At 37.2% G+C, this 19,489-nt stretch overlaps 2 protein-coding genes across 4 annotated transcripts in view; one reads left to right on the top strand and one right to left on the bottom strand.

The window, feature by feature from the left end:
• The first annotated feature begins 71 nt into the window (after positions 1-71).
• On the top strand, positions 72-2,944 carry LOC113237796 (ATP synthase lipid-binding protein, mitochondrial). Of its 2 annotated transcripts, none has more exons than XM_026474460.1 (4): positions 72-120; positions 569-646; positions 1,311-1,497; positions 2,426-2,944. In XM_026474460.1, the coding sequence occupies exons 2-4, from the start codon at positions 602-604 to the stop codon at positions 2,587-2,589; spliced, it is 396 nt and encodes a 131-aa protein (XP_026330245.1). In that variant the 5' UTR covers positions 72-120; positions 569-601; the 3' UTR covers positions 2,590-2,944. The 2 variants fall into 2 exon arrangements, with proteins under 2 accessions (XP_026330245.1, XP_026330246.1); XM_026474461.1 differs by lacking the exon at positions 72-120 and adding an exon at positions 132-258.
• Positions 2,945-9,114: 6,170 nt separating this feature from the next.
• LOC113237802 (double-strand-break repair protein rad21 homolog) overlaps positions 9,115-19,489 on the bottom strand; it is a 23,522-nt gene continuing 13,147 nt past the window's right edge. The window contains exons 9-19 of one of the 2 annotated variants that reach the window (XM_026474471.1): positions 19,050-19,270; positions 18,380-18,496; positions 18,018-18,105; positions 17,450-17,521; positions 16,904-17,026; positions 14,128-14,337; positions 12,360-12,512; positions 11,954-12,135; positions 11,439-11,531; positions 10,989-11,153; positions 9,115-9,759 (exon numbers count right to left, since the gene is read on the bottom strand). In XM_026474471.1, coding sequence (XP_026330256.1) covers positions 9,634-9,759; positions 10,989-11,153; positions 11,439-11,531; positions 11,954-12,135; positions 12,360-12,512; positions 14,128-14,337; positions 16,904-17,026; positions 17,450-17,521; positions 18,018-18,105; positions 18,380-18,496; positions 19,050-19,270 — 1,550 coding nt within the window. In that variant the 3' untranslated portion in view covers positions 9,115-9,633. The remainder of the gene's footprint in view (positions 9,760-10,988; positions 11,154-11,438; positions 11,532-11,953; positions 12,136-12,359; positions 12,513-14,127; positions 14,338-16,903; positions 17,027-17,449; positions 17,522-18,017; positions 18,106-18,379; positions 18,497-19,049; positions 19,271-19,489) is intronic. The other variant, XM_026474472.1, reaches the window with a different exon arrangement.

Genomic DNA, 19,489 nt, shown 5'->3' with positions numbered 1-19,489 from the left:
ATTCCGATTGTACTTGTCTCTGATAGACCAATAGGAAAGCAGAATTTATAGTCTGTTTCATTTTTACACTCAGAAATTGAACATTCCAAAGGCCGGTCTCCTCCTTCTCGGTGTTCTTTGGTAAGTGCGGAAAAATAGTGAATAGAATAAAATCGTGAAAAAGTGAGAAGAATACAATCCATCGCCTTGTTAAAAGTGAAAATATTCGTTCGCCAGAAAATATAGTGGGTGACAGTGTCAGTATTTTTTTGTGAGAACGTAAGTTGTCAGTAGAACGTCTATCAAAAGTATAAGTGCCGAATCGGCCATTTTCCGTCGTCTTTTTTTCGTCTAGCGGTAATACACGTTTAGTGTTCACAAAATGTACATGTTCGGTGAAAATGTGTTAGAAAGATTTTGACACAAGATTGTTATAGAGGCGGTCTCTGTCTTCGTTACGTAGTCGCGTAAATTACGTAACGTTCTGCGGTCGCTGGTCAAACGTCAAGTTAATCCTCAGTAGCACTCGTAGTAGCCAGCCTGAACAGCAGCACTAACAGATATTTATTCAGTGATCGGTTTCTTGCAGTTGTCACGAGCCGCACCTTCATTAAATACAAAGATGCTGTCCGCTGCCCGACTGATTGCCCCTGCAGCCAGGTCTGCTGTAAGTACCTTGATTTTCCTTGCTTTACCTTTGATTATTCCTATAATTTTCCTATTTAAATTGTTATCAGTTGTCCTTCAGGTCATATAATCATAATGACAATTTTACCCAAGTGACCTTGTGTTAAATTTTATTACTAGGTACTGTAGGTTATTCACCGGTTTTTGATTGAATCTAACAGACTATAAACTTTATTTTTATTGACAAAGCTAGATTTTGTCACGATTTTGCACTGATTGTGTAATTACATAACTGGATCATGTTGTCCTGTTTTAGCACTAAAATGTTTGTATTGTAGTCTAATAAGAAACCTTTACTACTCTGTACTTCCATATAACCTGAACCAAAGGGCAAATTAGTGCAAGAAGTTACATAAGTCTGCTAATAGTACTTCCAATTGTAACCAACCTACAGCCTTTAGCCCGCCTTTAGTATAGGTTACTTTCTAAGCTATCGAAATCATCCTCAAAGGCACTGCATAAAGATTGATTTTAAGTTACCATCAAGTCCAACAGCAGAAGTCCATTTTCTCACCATTGTCTCACCTAAAGAGTGTAACTGTAAAAGACAATAGTTGTAAACCGTGATGAGTATGAATTTATGATATTACCAAACTTTGAATTATAAATGCACCAGCCCTGATAACATGTATAAATTATTCCAGGTTTTCAACAACACGGCTCTCATACGACCACTAGCGGCTGTTCCCACACAAAAACAGATTGTACCCATTGCACCAGCTCAACTGTCCGCAGTGAGGTCATTCCAGACCACCACTGTGTCAAAAGACATTGACTCTGCTGCTAAATTTATTGGTGCTGGTGCTGCTACAGTAGGAGTTGCAGGTTCCGGTATGTAACTGTCTCTTGTTCGTAATTTTTTAGCTTTGTGTTTAATGTTGTCTTGGAACGTCTTTTGTTTGTTACTGTTTTATGCTATTTTATTCACAAATTATCATAGTTTTTAAATTTGAACCTCTAACTTGAAACAAAACTCTTAACCTGTAATTAACAGGCATTGTACTTATTCACGTTAATGCAATGATTGCATAACTAAGTCTTGGTGATATAATTTCCTCTTTATTTTTTTCAACAGAAATTAACAGCTTAAAGGTTCAAAATTAATATCCTTTTGTTCTTACCATCACTTAATTTAACCCTTTTGATTTGCTAATCTTTCATCAGCTTATATTCAAACTAATCTGTCTACAGGTATTGGTATTGGAGTGGTGTTTGGATGCTTAATAATTGGCTATGCACGTAATCCCTCCCTAAAACAACAAATATTCTCTTATGCGATATTGGGATTTGCACTCTCTGAAGCTATGGGCTTGTTTTGTTTAATGATTGCGTTCTTGATGCTGTTCGCCCTTTAGATCTATTTTTTAAGACGAACTTTTATGTACAGTGTATAAATGCAACTGAAAAAGGCTGACTTTTTTAGAAAAGCATGCTATTGTGTGCAATTTTTTTTTTTATATCTTGGTCCCATTTTTATGTTTTTCAAGGATACTTTTGAAATAAAAAGGTGAGGTGGCTTCTTTTTACATTTAGTTAGTTTGTTGTGTAGTTGTTCTATGGTTAATAATGTATAATTGTCCCTTTTATATGACTAAAGTTTGAAATATCATGTTACACACAATTCATTGTCTCTGATTGATTGCAACTTAAAAAACAATTTAAACTTTTAGGAAAGTGTATGAAAATTAATAGCACTTAATTGTAAATCAAAGAAGACATCATTTGGATGACAAAACTAATTGGTCATTTACCCTTTCAGGAGCTGGAATTGGAACGGTGTTTGGGTCACTCATCATCGGTTATGCCAGGAACCCCTCCCTCAAGCAGCAGTTGTTCTCATACGCCATCTTGGGTTTCGCCCTGTCTGAGGCCATGGGTCTTTTCTGTCTTATGATGGCCTTCTTGTTGTTGTTTGCTTTCTAAACTACTTACTTATAAGAACACTACTGCCATCCCACACATTGAGGTTTCAGTGAATACTATTGGGAGTGGACGGCCATGGAATCGAATGATTGAAAATTTGGAAACCTCACCTTCATAGTGATGCAAGGACTGATGTGTAAATGTGTTAACTCACAGTGTGCGTCATCAGGAATGCTATTATTTAATTATGTAGTATAAAAAAACATCTGAAAATAAAATGTTGTACGTAAACATTATTTGAATGCTACAGTTATTTCTGTTCCTGACTTAGACTTATCTAAACCATGTTATGCATTAATATTTCAGATCAATCAGCAATGGTTAAAAATCGGAGATGATATTTTATTAAAGCCAGTTATTAACATGTATTTGCGTGTGGATATTATCTTCGATTTTTATAGAGTGCGCGTTATCCTGTTCGAGAATGTCGGCATCTGTATTGTACATTTTTAGGGCGATTAAATAATACAAACCAAATAACTTTATCATTTAATTATTATTTTATTATCCTTTTTGCCCAGTCATCCATAATAACGGCTTTTATTTCCTTGAATAGCACAAAAATGTCAAAGCGGAATCCATATGCCTGATATTGTTAATCTTTCGGCCTTTTGGTTCCATTAGTGGATCAAGTAAAATTTTGATAATACTCATGTCTCCAACACATAACATGGATGGAACTATTAGAACTATTTTGTGAATACTAAACATCTATACACGTGTGTGATCCTCTGTGGCCGGACCGGCAGAGGACGGAAAAACTCCCAATAAGTACTCTGAAACAATAGGTATCTATATTTTCCTAAGCATCGCACACTTGAATGAATTGTTCCAGATTAAGTGTCCGCCATAGACGCCAAATTTGTGTCTGCTATTACGTTCGTCTTCCTTGCCTTAAACTGCCTTAAAGAAATCAAAGTTATTATTTGGTTCGTCCACTGATTATTTGAATATTCACTCCTACCTCTCGTTATGGTACTTATCTTTCGGGTTCCAAATGCAGGGTTCTGTTAGGTAACAAGTACTCCAGAAATATTAAAACATCCTCATTCGACCAATCATTCGTTTTTAAAAATAAAACAGCAGTACAAAGTAGAGCGCGTTTTTCGACAGATCTAAACCAGGGTTCTTGCGATAATCGGTATTCGTAAAAATTACAGTATCCGCATTCCGTCAGGACGGCTGGTCGCATCTGGCACTAAGTGTAATTGCTACCTTTTCTACACAATTGCTACCTTTGATATATTCTGAGAAATTAAAAAAAATAATTGACCAGCCATTTTAACGTCAGGGTGGCTGGTCGCCACTTCGTTCAGCATGAAGGGAGCAGATTTTCCAGAAGTATGTATTACCAATAATTGCTACCTATTTGCTACTTTCACGAATTAAAGTTATACACGTCCTATCTACATTAGCAAAAAAATGCAAGCGTTTGAAATCGATTTAGGAAGTAGTGCCAACGCCTGCTCTTTATATTATGGCAATAAAGCACTAAAAACTTTTACTTTTTTAATTTAATCAGGAACTTCTGCGTAAAATTTTCAATCGGTTTTTTTTTTAACTAATGTAGATAAGAAGCTTAGACCTTTAATTCGTGAAAGTAGTAAATAATAGCAAATAGGTAGCAATTATTGGTAATATAGTATACTCCTGGCAAATCTGCTCCCTTTGTAGAGAATTTGCACCAAGGTCTAGTAGGCCCGGGCCTAGGGCAGCCAATCGTGAAATAAATTCACTGTTAACAAGAAATAACTCAAAAGGACCTAAATATTCTAAAGGCTCACGCTCATTATGGCGGGCCGCACTGCACCGCATCGTATAATCACTTAATAAATAATTCACTTTGTAGATTTTATGTGTAAAATATAGATATGTAATGTATAATCACTATACGTCTGTGTCTGATCGCGATAAAGTCAAAAACTACTGAACGGATGACAGTACTGACTACATGGCCTGGAGCCTAGGGCGGCCAAAACTACAAATTCGCCACTGGGCTCCCTTCATGCTTAACAAAGTGGCCACCAGTCATCCTGATATCAGAATGGCTGGTCAATTATTTTATTAAATCTCCCGGAATCGGAATATATAGAAATCTTTAAAAAAGCTTTTTCATGTAGATTAAAAAAGGGTCTGTCCTTTTTTTTAAATAATGAAATAAGCATCTGTTGGTCAAGAAATCCGCATCTGCTGATGTGTACAGAACCTGCATCAGCAACAACCCTGGTACAAACGTATAGATAGATGTATGGCAAGTGCTTACTGCAGTTGCCTTTGATTTGTGCACAAAAATGATATTAGACCGGATCGACGACGGCAAACACATGCAAGCTTGTGCAAACCAATACTTGTACAACCTTACCACTGTTTGGCAAACATGTGGAGTCGTCTTTATATTACTTCCTATCGGATATGGTACCACACACCTACTACCGATATTTGAATACTATTAAAAGGGAAAAAAGGGGAATTTATCGATATCCCCGACCATTTACATAATATAAACTGCTATATATCCAGCGCCATCTAGATAGAAACGCATTTTGACCTTTTTCAGAGTTACGATCTGTAGTATGGAGATTAGCAGTCCTCTTGAATTATTGGTCCATGGTCGATATGCTGCAGAAAAAAAATTGCGGACAGTAAAACTCATTGTGAAAGAGTTCGTTTAGGGAAGTCCAGCCACCATACCTATTTCTACCACCAAGCAGTAATGTGAGCATTGCAGCGTTTCGGTTTTGAATGGTAAATCTGCCTTTGAAATTACAGGCACATGAGACTTGTCAACTTACGTCACAGGGTAACTAACGCAGAATTTTCAAAAAAATCTAATTTAAAATCGCTTTGACATTGAAATCGTCATATTAATTAAACTCTACTGCTCATTCTCAAGGCCCTGAGAGGAATGCGCAAGAAACTCTAATCTGTGTCTAGTCTGGTTGCTCCTTTAAATATACATTTAGGTACAATTTATTTCAAACATCGTAGATTGAGATTACTTGCAAAAGCTAAATGGGTCACTACCACGGATAACATAAACATAAAGTTTTTGTTTCACTAGAGTTATGTGCCAAATCACGAATCTATCGAATCCAGAATTTGTCCTCTACCGAACAAGGGATTTTAAACCTTGTAAATGGCAAATTTTGAATATCAACCGCAGTCTTATTACAGAAGTGAAAGGCGCACGACATGTTCACCCCGTCACTTGATATCATAAAAAAAACTGAGATACTCGCTATCGCCCGATGTTCGAAAGACTACTCGAATTTAACGTTCACTCAATAAATCCGAGATCCAATTGGAGAGATCAAAGGAACCCAATAAGAGGGAAGCTTGCTTGCTTTCGTGCCACTCTTTCAAGCTAAAAATGACCAAAGACACTGCAAGGGCTTCGCCATACCCTTCTATAGATATGTATATATCAAATAATATGCTTTCGTTGCATTTAGAACTAAGCTCTTAGTAAAACACCAGGTAAAAATATAATTCAGGTCATCATTTCAGAGCACGTCGTCAATATTGCTTAAGGCGTGCCTTATTCCAGCGTGACCATGGTAAAGTCTCCAATTAGTCGGTTCTAGTCGCAAAAAACTAGATTTAGTCGGTCCGCTGTTTAAAACTTATAAGGGTGTTTTACTGTCCACCCTGGAATAAGCTTATTCCAGCGGCACCATTTCTCAATCTCGAGAATCACAACACCTGGCTTAGATCTGATTACCCTAAAAAAAGTCGTGATTTATTCAGTTTTTGTCGTAAAAAACTGAATTTAGTCGTTACGCCGTTTTGAAATTATTAAGATGTTTTACTGCCCACGCTGAAATAAGCTTATTCCGGCGGCACCATTTTTTAATCTCGAGAAACAGCTCCTAGCTTAGATCTGATTACATCCAGAAAAAGTCGTGAATTAGTCGGTTCTAGTCGCGAAATTTTAGAATTAGTCGCTCCTGTGTTTAGAAGATATTGGATATATTCAATTATTTTCATTGATTGGTGAATTTACGTAGAAAAATCGTACACATAAAAGTATATCTAAGGAAGTCCATCGCTCCAAATGTTCGTTGCGAAATCACTCAATATATATTGAGTGTTCGTGTTCGTGGTGATTAAAATAAATTTGAATTGATAGAGAATAAATATTTTAAATATCTATTTTTTATAATATCAAATGACGGGACGGACAAGTCGTGCGCCTGATGGTAAGCTACATGCCTGTCCATAACAGTTGTAGTGCCACTCAGAGCTTTATGTCGCATAGATCTGAGTGGCACTGTCACTGCGCCCGTCACCTCTCGAGACATAAATCGACAAGTCCCATACGCCTATAATTTCACCAACATCTACTGATTTTTTATAGTCAAAATTAACCCTAACAATTATTTGTAATTGAAAATGACTTGCGCTAAAAGTTATAATAGTCAACGTTTATTCAATTAAGTCATACATTCATTATTTGATTATTCAGATCAGTAGTCGTACGCGACTGTACTCCACGCGCATCCGACGTCTTACACGACATACACACGCTAACAAATATCATGACAATCGATAAATTCTAATGCCATTAAGGAAAAATAACAGTATTTTTTTTTGCTAATTTCCTTGTATTAAAAACTAAACATTATTTAAACCTTCAAATACCTTGTATTTAAAATAAATTACAAATTCTGTACATTATGCAAAATTTAAAGTGTACAGTAAAACACCCTTATAACTTTTGAACGGCGGATCGACTATATCTAGTTTTTTACGACTAGAACAGACTAAACAGCCACTTTTTATGTGGCTGGTCTTTCAAAAACTCAACCATGGTCACGCTGGAATAAGGCCTGTATATATAGGCCTGTCGTCGTCTATATAATTGTAACATTTCGCGACTAGAACTATTAATTCACTACTTTTTTTGGGTGCAATCAGATCTTAATTTGGAGATCAAAAACTTTAGAGAAGGTTATGAGATTCAAAAATGATGCCGCAGGAGTAAACTTATTCACAATTGTAATAAATAATACACCCTTATAACTTTGAGCGGCGGACCGACTAAATCTGTTTTTTGGGACTAGAATCGATTAAATAGCGACTTTTTACCTGACTAGTCAAATTTCAAAAACTCTAACATGATCACGCCGCCGCCGCTGGAATAAGACACGCGCCTATATAAAACAAAAAAATAAACCAGCAAATAATTTAATATCAACAAGTTTTATTGCAAATATGTAGTTAATGGTAGGCATCTCAGCTACTACCTCCGAATTAAGTTCTTTAATTAACAACAGAGGTAGACCCTTCGATTGGTTTTACAAAATGTCTAGTGATACTTTCTAATTTACCAAATGTTAAAGGCATTCACAATGCAGAAATGTCAATTTCAAATTAAAGTCTCAATCAAAATGAATCCAATCCGCAATAATAGTAGGGTTGCATTCACTTTGCGATATATAGTACCGTACAAATATAAATGCTGTTCTCAAAGAAATGTAAAAACTGCATTAATTATTCATATAAGGGGCCCTTTAATTACCTATTTGGTGTTATAGTTCTAATTGTACCCTATGTTTTAAATCGATAGTATTAATTAAAATCTTCCAAATCATTTGTCCGTAAAAAATATCTTTCGCAAATATATTCTATTATACATCTCGCACATTCACACACAAACACATCCAAGACCATGAATGTGAAGCGGCACACAACTACAAAAATTAATGCTACTATGAGATGCTACTACACAAAACAGTGGATCTATCTACACTTCTTTGAGAAGGCATATTGGGTGTCCCAAAATTCACGCAAAAAGTTTTGATTTTGATAGAAAGCACAGGTTTATAACTAAAAATTGAAATTTTTTTATTGATCCGTGAAGTACATGGTATAGGGTTATGTATGGTAAAGCGTGTCGGGTAAATGACCTCCACGGCTTTGCCGGCACATTTCACACACTTCATGAAATTTTAGATGACCGTTTTGCATAATTGTGGCTGAATCTCGTTGATACAGCGCTCAATTTCCTTCTTCAAGGCGGTGGGTGGTCGTGGGTTTGTTGGCATATACCTTCAATTTCAAAATACCCCAAAGAAAAAGTCATGATCTGGGCGGCCACTTCTGATTGCCAAAACGGGAAATTACACGGCCAGAAAATGACTCGTGGAGTAATTGCATTGTTTCTCGTGCTGTATGGCACATGGCACCGTCTTGTTAAAACTTCATGTCATCCACATTTTTCTTTGAGGTTACTTTGAAATCGAAGATTTATGTTAACAAGCCCATGACCTTACACTTGAAGATGAAAATTGAGCGCTATATCAGCACATTCAACTACAGTTATGCAAAATGGTCATCGAAAATTTTATAAAAAGAGTGCGAATGTGCCAGCAAAGTCATGGCGGCCATTTACCCGACATGCTTTACCACACATAACCCTATACCATGTACTTCATGGATCAATAAAGAAATTAGAAATTTTAATTGTAAACCTGTGTTTTCAATCAAAATCACATGCGTAAATTTTGGGACGTCCTTTACAAATAAAAATCATACAAATGTCTATGAAAACTCCAGCACACAATTTGGACAAAAATATTATGTAACATAATAACCTAGGTAATTAGTATAGTACTATTCCACTGATAAGCTAGAAAAACGATTTGTAAACATCTTTACAATAATTTTACTTATCCCATAGCAAAACAAAATAAGGCATTTGCTATTTAGGTTCAAACATGATTTCCAAACACTAACTGCACTTTCACTCAAGACTCGAGTTTACGAATATAATATACTTACAATAGCTCTGTCACATTAAAACTTCAATCAGATTGTTATGAGATCAATTAATTATTCTTAATTTTTGTAATATTTATTTGGTCCAATCATTACATTATACGCTTTCGTGAACTCGAGTCAAAAGGTACAACTTACACAATATATTTGGCTCAACCCTTTCCCAAAGTTCCACAATTTTACACCTAAGCTTTATACTCTTCTATGAACTATTTTACTTTTGATATTTGCTTTATTTAACAAAGTATAAATACAATTGTTATCTTAGATGGCCTCAGTTTCAAACTGATTGCCTTTTGAAATAAGGATAGGTCCATAAGTTTCTGTTTGTTGGAGCTTTAGCACTTGATATTTCTTGAGTACAAGTAAACTGTAGAATTTTTGCGCCACCTGAAGGAAATACACAATCGTTAACAATAATTCATAAAACGTCAGCGAGGACTTAATGGAGGGGTATATAATATCTCGTATTAAATTGAAAACCACCCGATGTTACACCTCATATCATAACGGATGATAGGATTCAAGTACACCGCGAACAGGTTTCAAAAATCTGAAGTAGCGGTAGATTGTTGTAAGATGTTGTAGAAGATAGGTGAAACGGAGTTTAATGATTTGAAACTCTTGTATGTTCCCCGCCTGAGTGCCTATCAGTGGCGAGGCGTCCATATAACTCGATTCCCACCGGTTTACCTAAAATGTCCCGCGTACCTATTACCAGTTGCACCCCACCACTTAAAAAACATGAATTCAAAATATTCACTATTAAACGCGTAATAACTTTTCCCGATGCATCTCAACCAATCAGCGCGAGGTAAGCCGGCGGATCGGCAAATTCTATTTCATTCATGAAATCTACTCGTTTCCATCAAAATATACTAACACATTCGCAAAAATACGCTTTATAACATATAAAGAAAAGAAATGGCGGCCGAGAAGCCGCAATAACTTGAGTACAATTGTCGAATAGCGTACACTTAAATTTAAACCTTATTCCAACAAGTTATAGTTTAATTTGTTTTAATGTTTAGAATCGTTGCCAGATGTAAAACTCTTAAAATAATGTAACGAAATTACTATAATAGCAAATTAATTTAAAATATGGTTAAATAGTGTTACGTATCTATATTTAATTGGGTGTTTGTTTCTAATAGGACTACGTAAGGAGTGTATGTAGAAGATTATGGTAATTCGTAGGTAATTAAAATAGCAACACTTAGCATTCATATGTTTGTTTACATACTCTCGTATCGCGACGGGCAGCTTAAAATATAAAATTAATTTAAAAGCTATGGGTTTCTTATGTGTGGAATAAGTTATCCTGTGAAATGAAGTGAACTAGTATCTTGGGTCTTATAAGTGTTGTGTTTAACGTCGCCAAGTGCCCTTTTTAACGAGAAAAAAAAAATTGTTAGTGTTTTTTGTTTAATTAAAAAGTTAAAGCTTCGGCTTTACCAAGGAAAATGTTCACGCCTCGCCACTGGTGCCTATCCACTACCTGACTCAGTATTTCCACAAGTGGATGTCTACACTATTCCACATCGCAGTAAGATCGCAATTAAATCTCACGAACCATGTTTGCCGCTTCGTAAAAAAATTAACAACGTAATGATAGTTACCTGTTTTCTATTATTGTGTCTAGGCGCGAGGTCGGCGAAGGAGAGTTGCAAGCCTTCAGCAAGTTTAGGCTTCATGACTGCGAACAGCTGCGCCGCTCGCCTGTTCAGCACTCGCTCTTCAAACTGCTCGTCTGTCTCGCCTGCTTCGCGTTCACCTTCTTCCATCTGAGACAAATAGCATATTATGTTTAGTTTGTGGCTATAGACGGCTACAGAATTCTGTAGATGGAATCACAGTACGCGGAGTGGGGAACTAAGTGGCTAAAACCAAATCTTATATATTACAGTAAATAGGTTTTCTTTCTTGTTTCCTCAATAATTTAATTGTTATTATTGTTTCAGTGCTTGATCTCCCAGAAGTTAAAGCTTTTTACTATTTTTGTTGCAGTGGTAATTAGTTTCTGCTATAAATGAATCAGTTGCTATTGTAAAAATGTTGATTCTGCTTACCTGTTCATGGCTAAGCGGAAGGTCATAATCGTGCTGTGGACTGTGCCCACCGTGTTGCTCGTCGTATCCTAAATTCGTCATTTGCATACCACTCTGAAAATAAACAATCTTCTATAAATATTCTGAATTTCGTATAAGTGTCAAAATGTAGCCCTTTCTTAGATTCAAATAAGTTAATTTGTATTTGTTGCAAATATCCAACAAGAAATAAGCGCGCTCGGCATTCGTTTTGTATTACTATTATTATAAGCTCGCGTTTGTTCGCAATCGGAGTTGTATCAATAGGGGAAAGCGTATTCCAGCTAATAATTACACTCCTCACCAATAAACATGCTGAACATGAAAGTATGTTTCGTACTAATTACATCTACTCATCTTAAAAGGTGAAATTCCTCGTTGCGTATTTGAGAGGTAACGGATGTATATATCTACATGTAGTACGTCAGGTAACTTTCCCTGATCTTGTACGATCTTTGTGCGGTGATTATTTAACGTTAGTAGGTTGAAACACCTACCTGGTAGTCAGAGTTGTCCAACAAGCCATGCAACAGCGGCTCGCAGGGTAAGGCGGGGGACACATGCTGCTGCGACGATTGGTGGTGGTGCGAGGCACGTGACAACGGCGACGTGTGCCCTGCCATCTGTGGCATCATCGGCATCTGCTCCATGCTGTGTTGTAGCATGCCGTGTTGTAGACCTAGAAAACCAAATTTGTATTTCTTATATTAACATCATTTTGCTTTACACATTAAAAAAATCTTTAAAATTTTTATAAAAGGTACATTCTCACACATTCGTATGTAATAAGTACCTATTGACCCTTGGGAATAACAAATTTATCTATACTCTTTTGAAAGTGCCTTTACAACGTTTAATGATTATTATCGTCTCTTTCTCTCATGTATTAAAATTTAAATTTACCTGACGGCGTCATGCCACCATGTTGTAATCCCGCAGGCGTCATTCCGCCATGCGTCAGGCCCACCGGCGTCATACCTCCGTGGCCCAGCCCTGCAGGCGTCATGCCTCCATGCTGCAGACCTGCTGGTGTCATACCGCCGTGGTCCAAGCCTCCTGCAAAAGTGTTGTTTCACTCAGTATACTTTTTTCCTAGCAAGTCTATGATTTAGATTTATTTACTGTCTTGTAAACTTTACGAGGGTCATGCCAAAAGAACTTAGATACTCTTTAATCACTTGTTTGATACTGACAAGTTATACACCGTCGTAAAGGCAGGTTTTTGCTAATAAATTTGAAAATGGAAGACGTCTTAAATATAATTCTTTTTTATTCATTTTTTATTTTTCGGAGACAATCTGGCGGGAATTTTGTTCGCAACAATGGAGCTCCCTAGATGTGATTTTCGTGTTATGATTTATATAAATACAAAAAAGGTTTAAATCCGCAAGAATGTTTTGAACTTTTAGCCACAATTTTTGGTGATACTGCTTGTTCACGAGCTACAGTTTTCAATTGGTTTGCTGAATTTAAAAGACGACGGGGAAGCTTTGAAGATGAGGCGAAGTCAGGTCGGCCGCCAACCGCGGTTACTCAAGAAAACGTTAAATTTGTCGAAAAAGCAATTAGTGAAAACCGACAACCTACATATGTAGAGCTTGAGCGAGAACTAGGCATTGAATCAGCAGCATTACAAACTATTATTCACGGATAACTGTCTCCCCATAAGCGTTGTTCGAGATGGGTTCCGCACAAACTTAACGATGAGCAGAAAGAACGTCGCGTGTATTGGTGCAAATTTATGATAGATAAATTCGACACTGGCGAGAAAAAAAAACGTTTATGATATATTGACAGGTGACGAAACATGGTCATATAACTATGATCCTGCAACAAAGCGACAGCCCCCTGTGAGGTGCACACAGAAACAAATGGTCGCCACATTTTTCAGCATGACGGGACACGTAGCTACTGTACTGCTAGAGGATCAAAGGACAGTTGACTCCGAATGGTATATATAACAATTTGTGCCCCAAAAGTGTAGTCAGCTTGGTGTGACAAGCGGCCGAAGTCAAGAATCCGGCACCTCCTCTGGCATCACGACAACGCCGCTAAGCACACTTCTGCTAGAACGCTCGACTACTTTCATTCAAAAAATGTATCTATCCTGCCGCACCCGCCATATTCCTCTGACCTAGCACCTTGTGATTTTTACCTCTTTCCAAAAATTTAAGAAAAATTAAAAGGCAAGTGGTTTGAAAGCAAAGAAAATGCCTTGGCTGCTTATAACTTGGAGATTTCTGAGATGTCTAAAGAAGAGTGGTTTAGACGAATGGAAAAGTGTATACGTGTTCATGGTCAATACTTTGAAAAAATCGATAAAGAATAAATTTTATAATTTTTGAAAATCTAATTTCTTTTGGCATGACTCTCGTACATTATTATATACAATATATTGTATTATAAGAATCGTTACAAATACTAATAAAAGTTACATTTAAAAAATTACAAATATCCAGTACAAGTTTTATACTACGTAATTTTAACATATGGCTTTGGTTTTGGAACGTATTGCGTGGTCACGCTAAAGCGGGCTTCTCTAGCGTACAGGCTTAACATTCATGTCGGGTATTTTGACTGTATGCTTAACCTTACCTATACATTTTCTATCTTGGGTTGCATGAATGCAGCCATCCCTTTATAGATACGTCTGACGTCACTGCATACTGACCAGGGGTCATTCCTCCGTGGTGTAATCCCGCTGGTGTTAATCCTCCATGTACAAGTCCCGCAGGCGTCATTCCGCTGTCCAACCCGAGACCGGGCGTCATGCCGCCGTGATGAAGACCCGCCGGCGTCATTCCGCTAGCTGCCAAACCAAGATCTTGAGGTTCCCCATGTTGTAAACCAGCTGGAGTCATACCACCATGTTGCAGACCCACTGAAAGAATAGCCATCAAAACATTTATTTATTTTTAATAAGAGTTGACTTGGTTATGATACGAATAAACATAGAGTGGGTATTATCCAGGTATTATATATCTAAAGCTACAAGTTTAGACTCACTTAGAAAAATAGAACGCATACTTCCCGATATGGTACAAAAAAGATATTTATACCGTTGTACGCGGATAGGCTCCAAGGCAAAGAATCAAATATGATAAGACCTGAATGTGGAAACTGTAAACTAGTGATCAATGGCCTGCAAAAACTATAATACATTTTGTGCATTTTTATGAGATGCACCCTGGTAAAATTCCGCGGAAAGTAAAAAATGTTCGAAATTCAAATAAACAAGATGGTCGCCATATAAATTTGAAAGCCTCCGATCACGGAAACTATTAGAGATAGGTAGGAGGTACTTGAAGGAATGTCATAGAGGGTAACACTAGTCAACTGCCTGGGTTAAAAAAAATTCAAAATGGCGCCCGAAGAAAAACTTGCTTCGATCCGGCTGAAAATTGGCATGCAAAGGTCTTTAGGAGTCCAATCATAATTTGATTGGGTCAAAAATTTCTTTTCGACATTTTTTAATATGGCTGCCATATAAGTGTTTTTTTCGTTAAAAATAGCTGCCGAAAGATTTGCTCTGATTCGACTGAAAATTGGCATGTGAAGGCCACTAGAAATGCCGTTTCGAATTTGTTTTTCGCCATTTTCAAATATGGCCGTCATAGAAGCGTTCGTTGGCGGCAGAAAAAAAATTGCTGATCCCTTTGAAAATTGGCATATGGGGGGAGTGCTTGATAATAATTTGTGATCAAAATTGGTTTGTCGCCACTTTTCAATATGACTGCCATAGAAATGTTTTTTGCAGCAGATGAAAATTTGCTCTAATTCGATAGAAAATCAGCATGTGGGGAAGTCTATGGGTGTTTAATAATAATTTGCGGTCAAAATTTATTTTTCGCCATTTTTCAATATGTCTGCCATACAAACTTTTTGGCGGCACATGGAAATTTGCTCTATTTCAGCTGAAAATCGGCATGTGGGGACCTCTATCAATATGGCCGCCATTAAAGAGCTATGTTAATTTTTTTAAAGTCAAGTGCCGAAGCCGTAGGCCGAGGTGTAGCGGAGGGCGAAGCCCGACGCGTCCGTACACCACCTTACGTAGGTAGTATACGGGGACTAGATTTCACAATTGTTCAAAATGTAAGGCATACTTCCTGATGAAGTGGAAATAATAACTTTACAACTTAATAGCATTGTTGTATCTTGACCGTCTCTCTGTTATATTCTTTTTTATTGGAAGCTATGCCAAAAAGAGAAGTATTTAGGGAAAAATTGCCAGACAATCACTTCAAATTTCTGTTCCCAAACTAGGGAATTTCCTGTACTATGAGTACCAGAGTGACGATAATTCTGAAGGCAATACCCAGACCAGAACCAACTTAAAAATATTTTTTTCATAAATTGGCTCAAATAAGAATATGGAACCTCCTCATCAAGCGCCCATAGTACTAATCACTGTGCTACCGAAGAGCATAAGCACACCCAGTAATCTGAAAACAACCACGCGCCGCAGGCCGAGCCCGGCCCCACCGTAGGTGGGGTATAGGGCTCGTCTTTTATAAAGATACAAAATACTGGTCACTCTGCAGTATAAAATGCTCACTACAAATCATTATCGTATCAGGCTAGTGAATAATTGAATTCTTCTGTGGTGAAAAAACAAAATCTGCAGGACTGATTGTGTGATACAACAAAATTATAAAATAAAAAAAGTTATATACACAAAAAAGCCGTGGTAGCCTAATATGGTTTGACCTGCTGCCTCTCCAGCAGAGGATCGTGGGTTCGAATCCGGTATTGCACAGCTAGTTTCGCAATTAATGTTCGAAATTTAACCATGCGCTTTTCAGTGAAGGAAATATCGGAAGGAAACCTGCATACATCTACAAAGCAATTTCATTGTGTGTGAAATTCCCAATTCCATTTGGGTCCGAGTAAAAACTACAGTCCAAACCGTCTCATTATGAGAGGAGACCTGTGCCCAGCAGTGGGACTATATTATATGTATAGGCCAACTATTATAATTTATTACACAAACATTAACTTATTATGCATAAACACTATATTATAATCTAAGCGAATTATTAGTTTATTTAATTTTGTTACCGATTAACCGACTTCAAAAAAGGAGGTTCTCAATTTTTTTTGTACGGATGTTACGCAATGACGCGCCGTTTATAAACCGATTTTGATAATTCTTTTATTGTTGGAAAAAGAATACCTCAGTATTGGTTTCGTTTAAGTTTGAAGAAAATATTCCACCTCTAAGGGTGGCAAACTAGGGAATGAATCCGGTTTCGCACACTTTCCAGTAACCGATCTCAATAAAACTTGGCAAATAAATTTAATTCCACGAACTTTGAGGTCGTTTTTTAGTACTCTATACCGAGATTAATAACGGTTGATTTGGATAGGTACTGCACTTATTTCAATTATTTAACTTTGTAAATATAAATACTAAATAATGTTGGCAAGATAGTTGAAAATCTTACCTGGCGTCATGGAACCATGTTGTAAACCTCCAGGTGTAAGTCCACCCTGTAGTAGAGTGCCAGGTGTGAGTGGTCCTAGCACACCTGGCGTAAGAGGTGGTCCCAGAGAACTGAGCATGCCTCCTGAAAATCATATTCGTAATCAAACACTAAGTCCATAGTCACATGAGCTACATTCCTATTACATCGCAAATGGAAAATATGCAATTTGAATGAATTTGCTGCAATCTGCATTCTAACCATTCTTTTCATTGCATTCTGTATTTGTATTGCTGTTTTAAAAAGCATAAGGTGCGAAAATTGGCGCTATATAATAATGATGACACCTAAAGAAAAAAATAAATAAACGAGTCACCCTATATGCGATCAAAATTTGTACATGTCGCAAAAACCTAATAAGCAAGAATTTAACACACAGCAACGTGATCCGAAAACCGTCAAGTGCTTTTCCAGTGAAGTAAGGCCAACTTTAAGATAAGGACGGTAATAAACAATTCGTGCAATGAAAAGGTGAAAAAGTTAGTAATGGAAGTGTAAACCCTTTACCTGGCGTCTGAGGTGCTTCGTCGTCGGCTCGAGGCGTCATTGGGTAGCCAGGAGTAGCAGCTCTCTCCGGTTCTGATGCGGTGATGGGTGCAATGGATGCGGTTAGATGCAAGTATATATGTACAGGATTGGAGCGATGGTTACCACATTTTCTATTACCAATTTTAAGGCTTTTTAAGAAAACATTTACATTCGGAACTGCCCATAATAAGGAACCAATGGTTTTATTAAAGTGATTATACTACAGTATAGGAGGCTAAATATCGTATAATTTACTACTCTGGATTTTAATGAAAACGAATTATAACCCAGAATTTTGATGGAAATGTGTTTAAAATTAGAATTAATAAAATGGAATTAATTCATATTATCCGAAATGTTAGATTTATGTAATTTTTTTCAGCAGTCTAGTTTATTTCAATGTGGATAATTAGGAAATATGAAAATAAAAAATCCATAACCAAAAGCTTGAGTGGAGTGAAAATTTAAGTTTATTTGATATTATTAGTAAGCAATTATCGTCATTCTCATCAGACTGGCGATGTATGAAAATGAGCATTGTACTTACCGACTGAAGGCTCGTATTCTTGTGGCACTGGTGTGGGAGGCTCCAAATCTAGTGGGTGTGGAGCAGGGGTTTCCGGTGGGTGTATAACCTGTGATAAACAAAATAAATTCCTATTCAGAATGCTAGTTTCTGACTCTCGGTACGGGTTAGGTTAGTTAAGCGTTTGTTTTCATTTTTAATAACGTGGATTACTTCAATTTTGAGTTTAACGATCTCCACACCCTGAGCCGCGGTTATCATTAAAATCGACGGCCAAGTTAATGGGCGTGATCGTCCTAGTATGAAAAGTGCAAACTGCCATGCTGGAAGAGTGTGGCTAGTCATTCTACAGACACTTATGTCAATAAATGGATAAATCATACTTCTTCATGTCGCCGTTTGCGTCCGCCGCGGCGCATGGGTTCCGGAGCGTCAGCCTTCTTGCCCTCATCGTCGCCTTCTTCAGCCTCATTTCGGAGTGTCATGTTACGTTGGTACTTCTGTATAAGAAACAATGCTTGTACTTGGATACAGTTACATAAGTATTATAGACTACCACGTTCGATCGTGTGAAGCTATATTACTGACCAAAACTTCAAAACCGAAACGCAATAATGCTCACATTACAACAGTTGCACTCTCAAAACTTGAAATCAAAAAGATCTGAGGTGCTATACGACTGCGCTTGTCACCCTCAGACATAAATTGACAAGTCCCATGTTCTTGTAATTTCACAAGCACCCTTACCCTTCAAAACCAGAACGAAGTAATGTAAGCATTATTGATTGGCGGCAGAAATAGGCAAGGTGGCAGTGCTTCCCTATACGAACTCTTACAAGGAGCTCTACTGCTACTAAAAGTGAGTGATAATGAACATGCGCGAGAAAGGGACTCGGCAACCACTATAGGATGCGATGACCTTAACTTAAGTAAAAAGTTCTGGATTTGGTTCTTGTCGTTGTACATTCCTTGAGTAGTAGAGACTTGAAACGTATAAAATATTTTGGACATTAATAACACTCTTGAATTATTGTCGTAACTTCGACAGCTTACCTTAGACAGTACTCTGCTGGGTATAGGGCGAGCGGGTAAAGCGAAAAGTTTTTCTACACCCCCCGTCTCTTTCCAGTGCATTAGGCGACGAGTTGGCGGTGCTAAATCTAATGTAGTGACAATGTCAGAAGTATTGCTAAGCTGGTTCTTCATTTCTTCACCAGATATATTCTTCACTTCGTCTACAATTAGTTTGCGTTTGCGTTTCGTCTTTGTTATGCCTGAGTTAAAGAAAAAGTTATATTAGATGTTGTCATCTTTTGTTGTGTTGCTTCTTTATAATGACTGAACAGCAACGACTATTAAAGATTACATCTAGATCTACTTAAAAAAACGTTAATTTAACTTTTTTCAATAGAATAACAGTTATTTTTGATACAAGTACGAAATATATGTAGGACGGCAACACTAGGAGTGCGAGCGAGAAAGCATGTGTGAGA

Source organism: Hyposmocoma kahamanoa, unplaced genomic scaffold, assembly GCF_003589595.1.
Source record: "Hyposmocoma kahamanoa isolate Upper Pololo Valley unplaced genomic scaffold, ASM358959v1 94, whole genome shotgun sequence".
NCBI classification, from domain to species: Eukaryota; Metazoa; Arthropoda; class Insecta; order Lepidoptera; family Cosmopterigidae; genus Hyposmocoma; species Hyposmocoma kahamanoa.
Note: the sequence above shows the minus strand (reverse complement) of the source record. Positions and strands in the feature narration are given on the sequence as shown.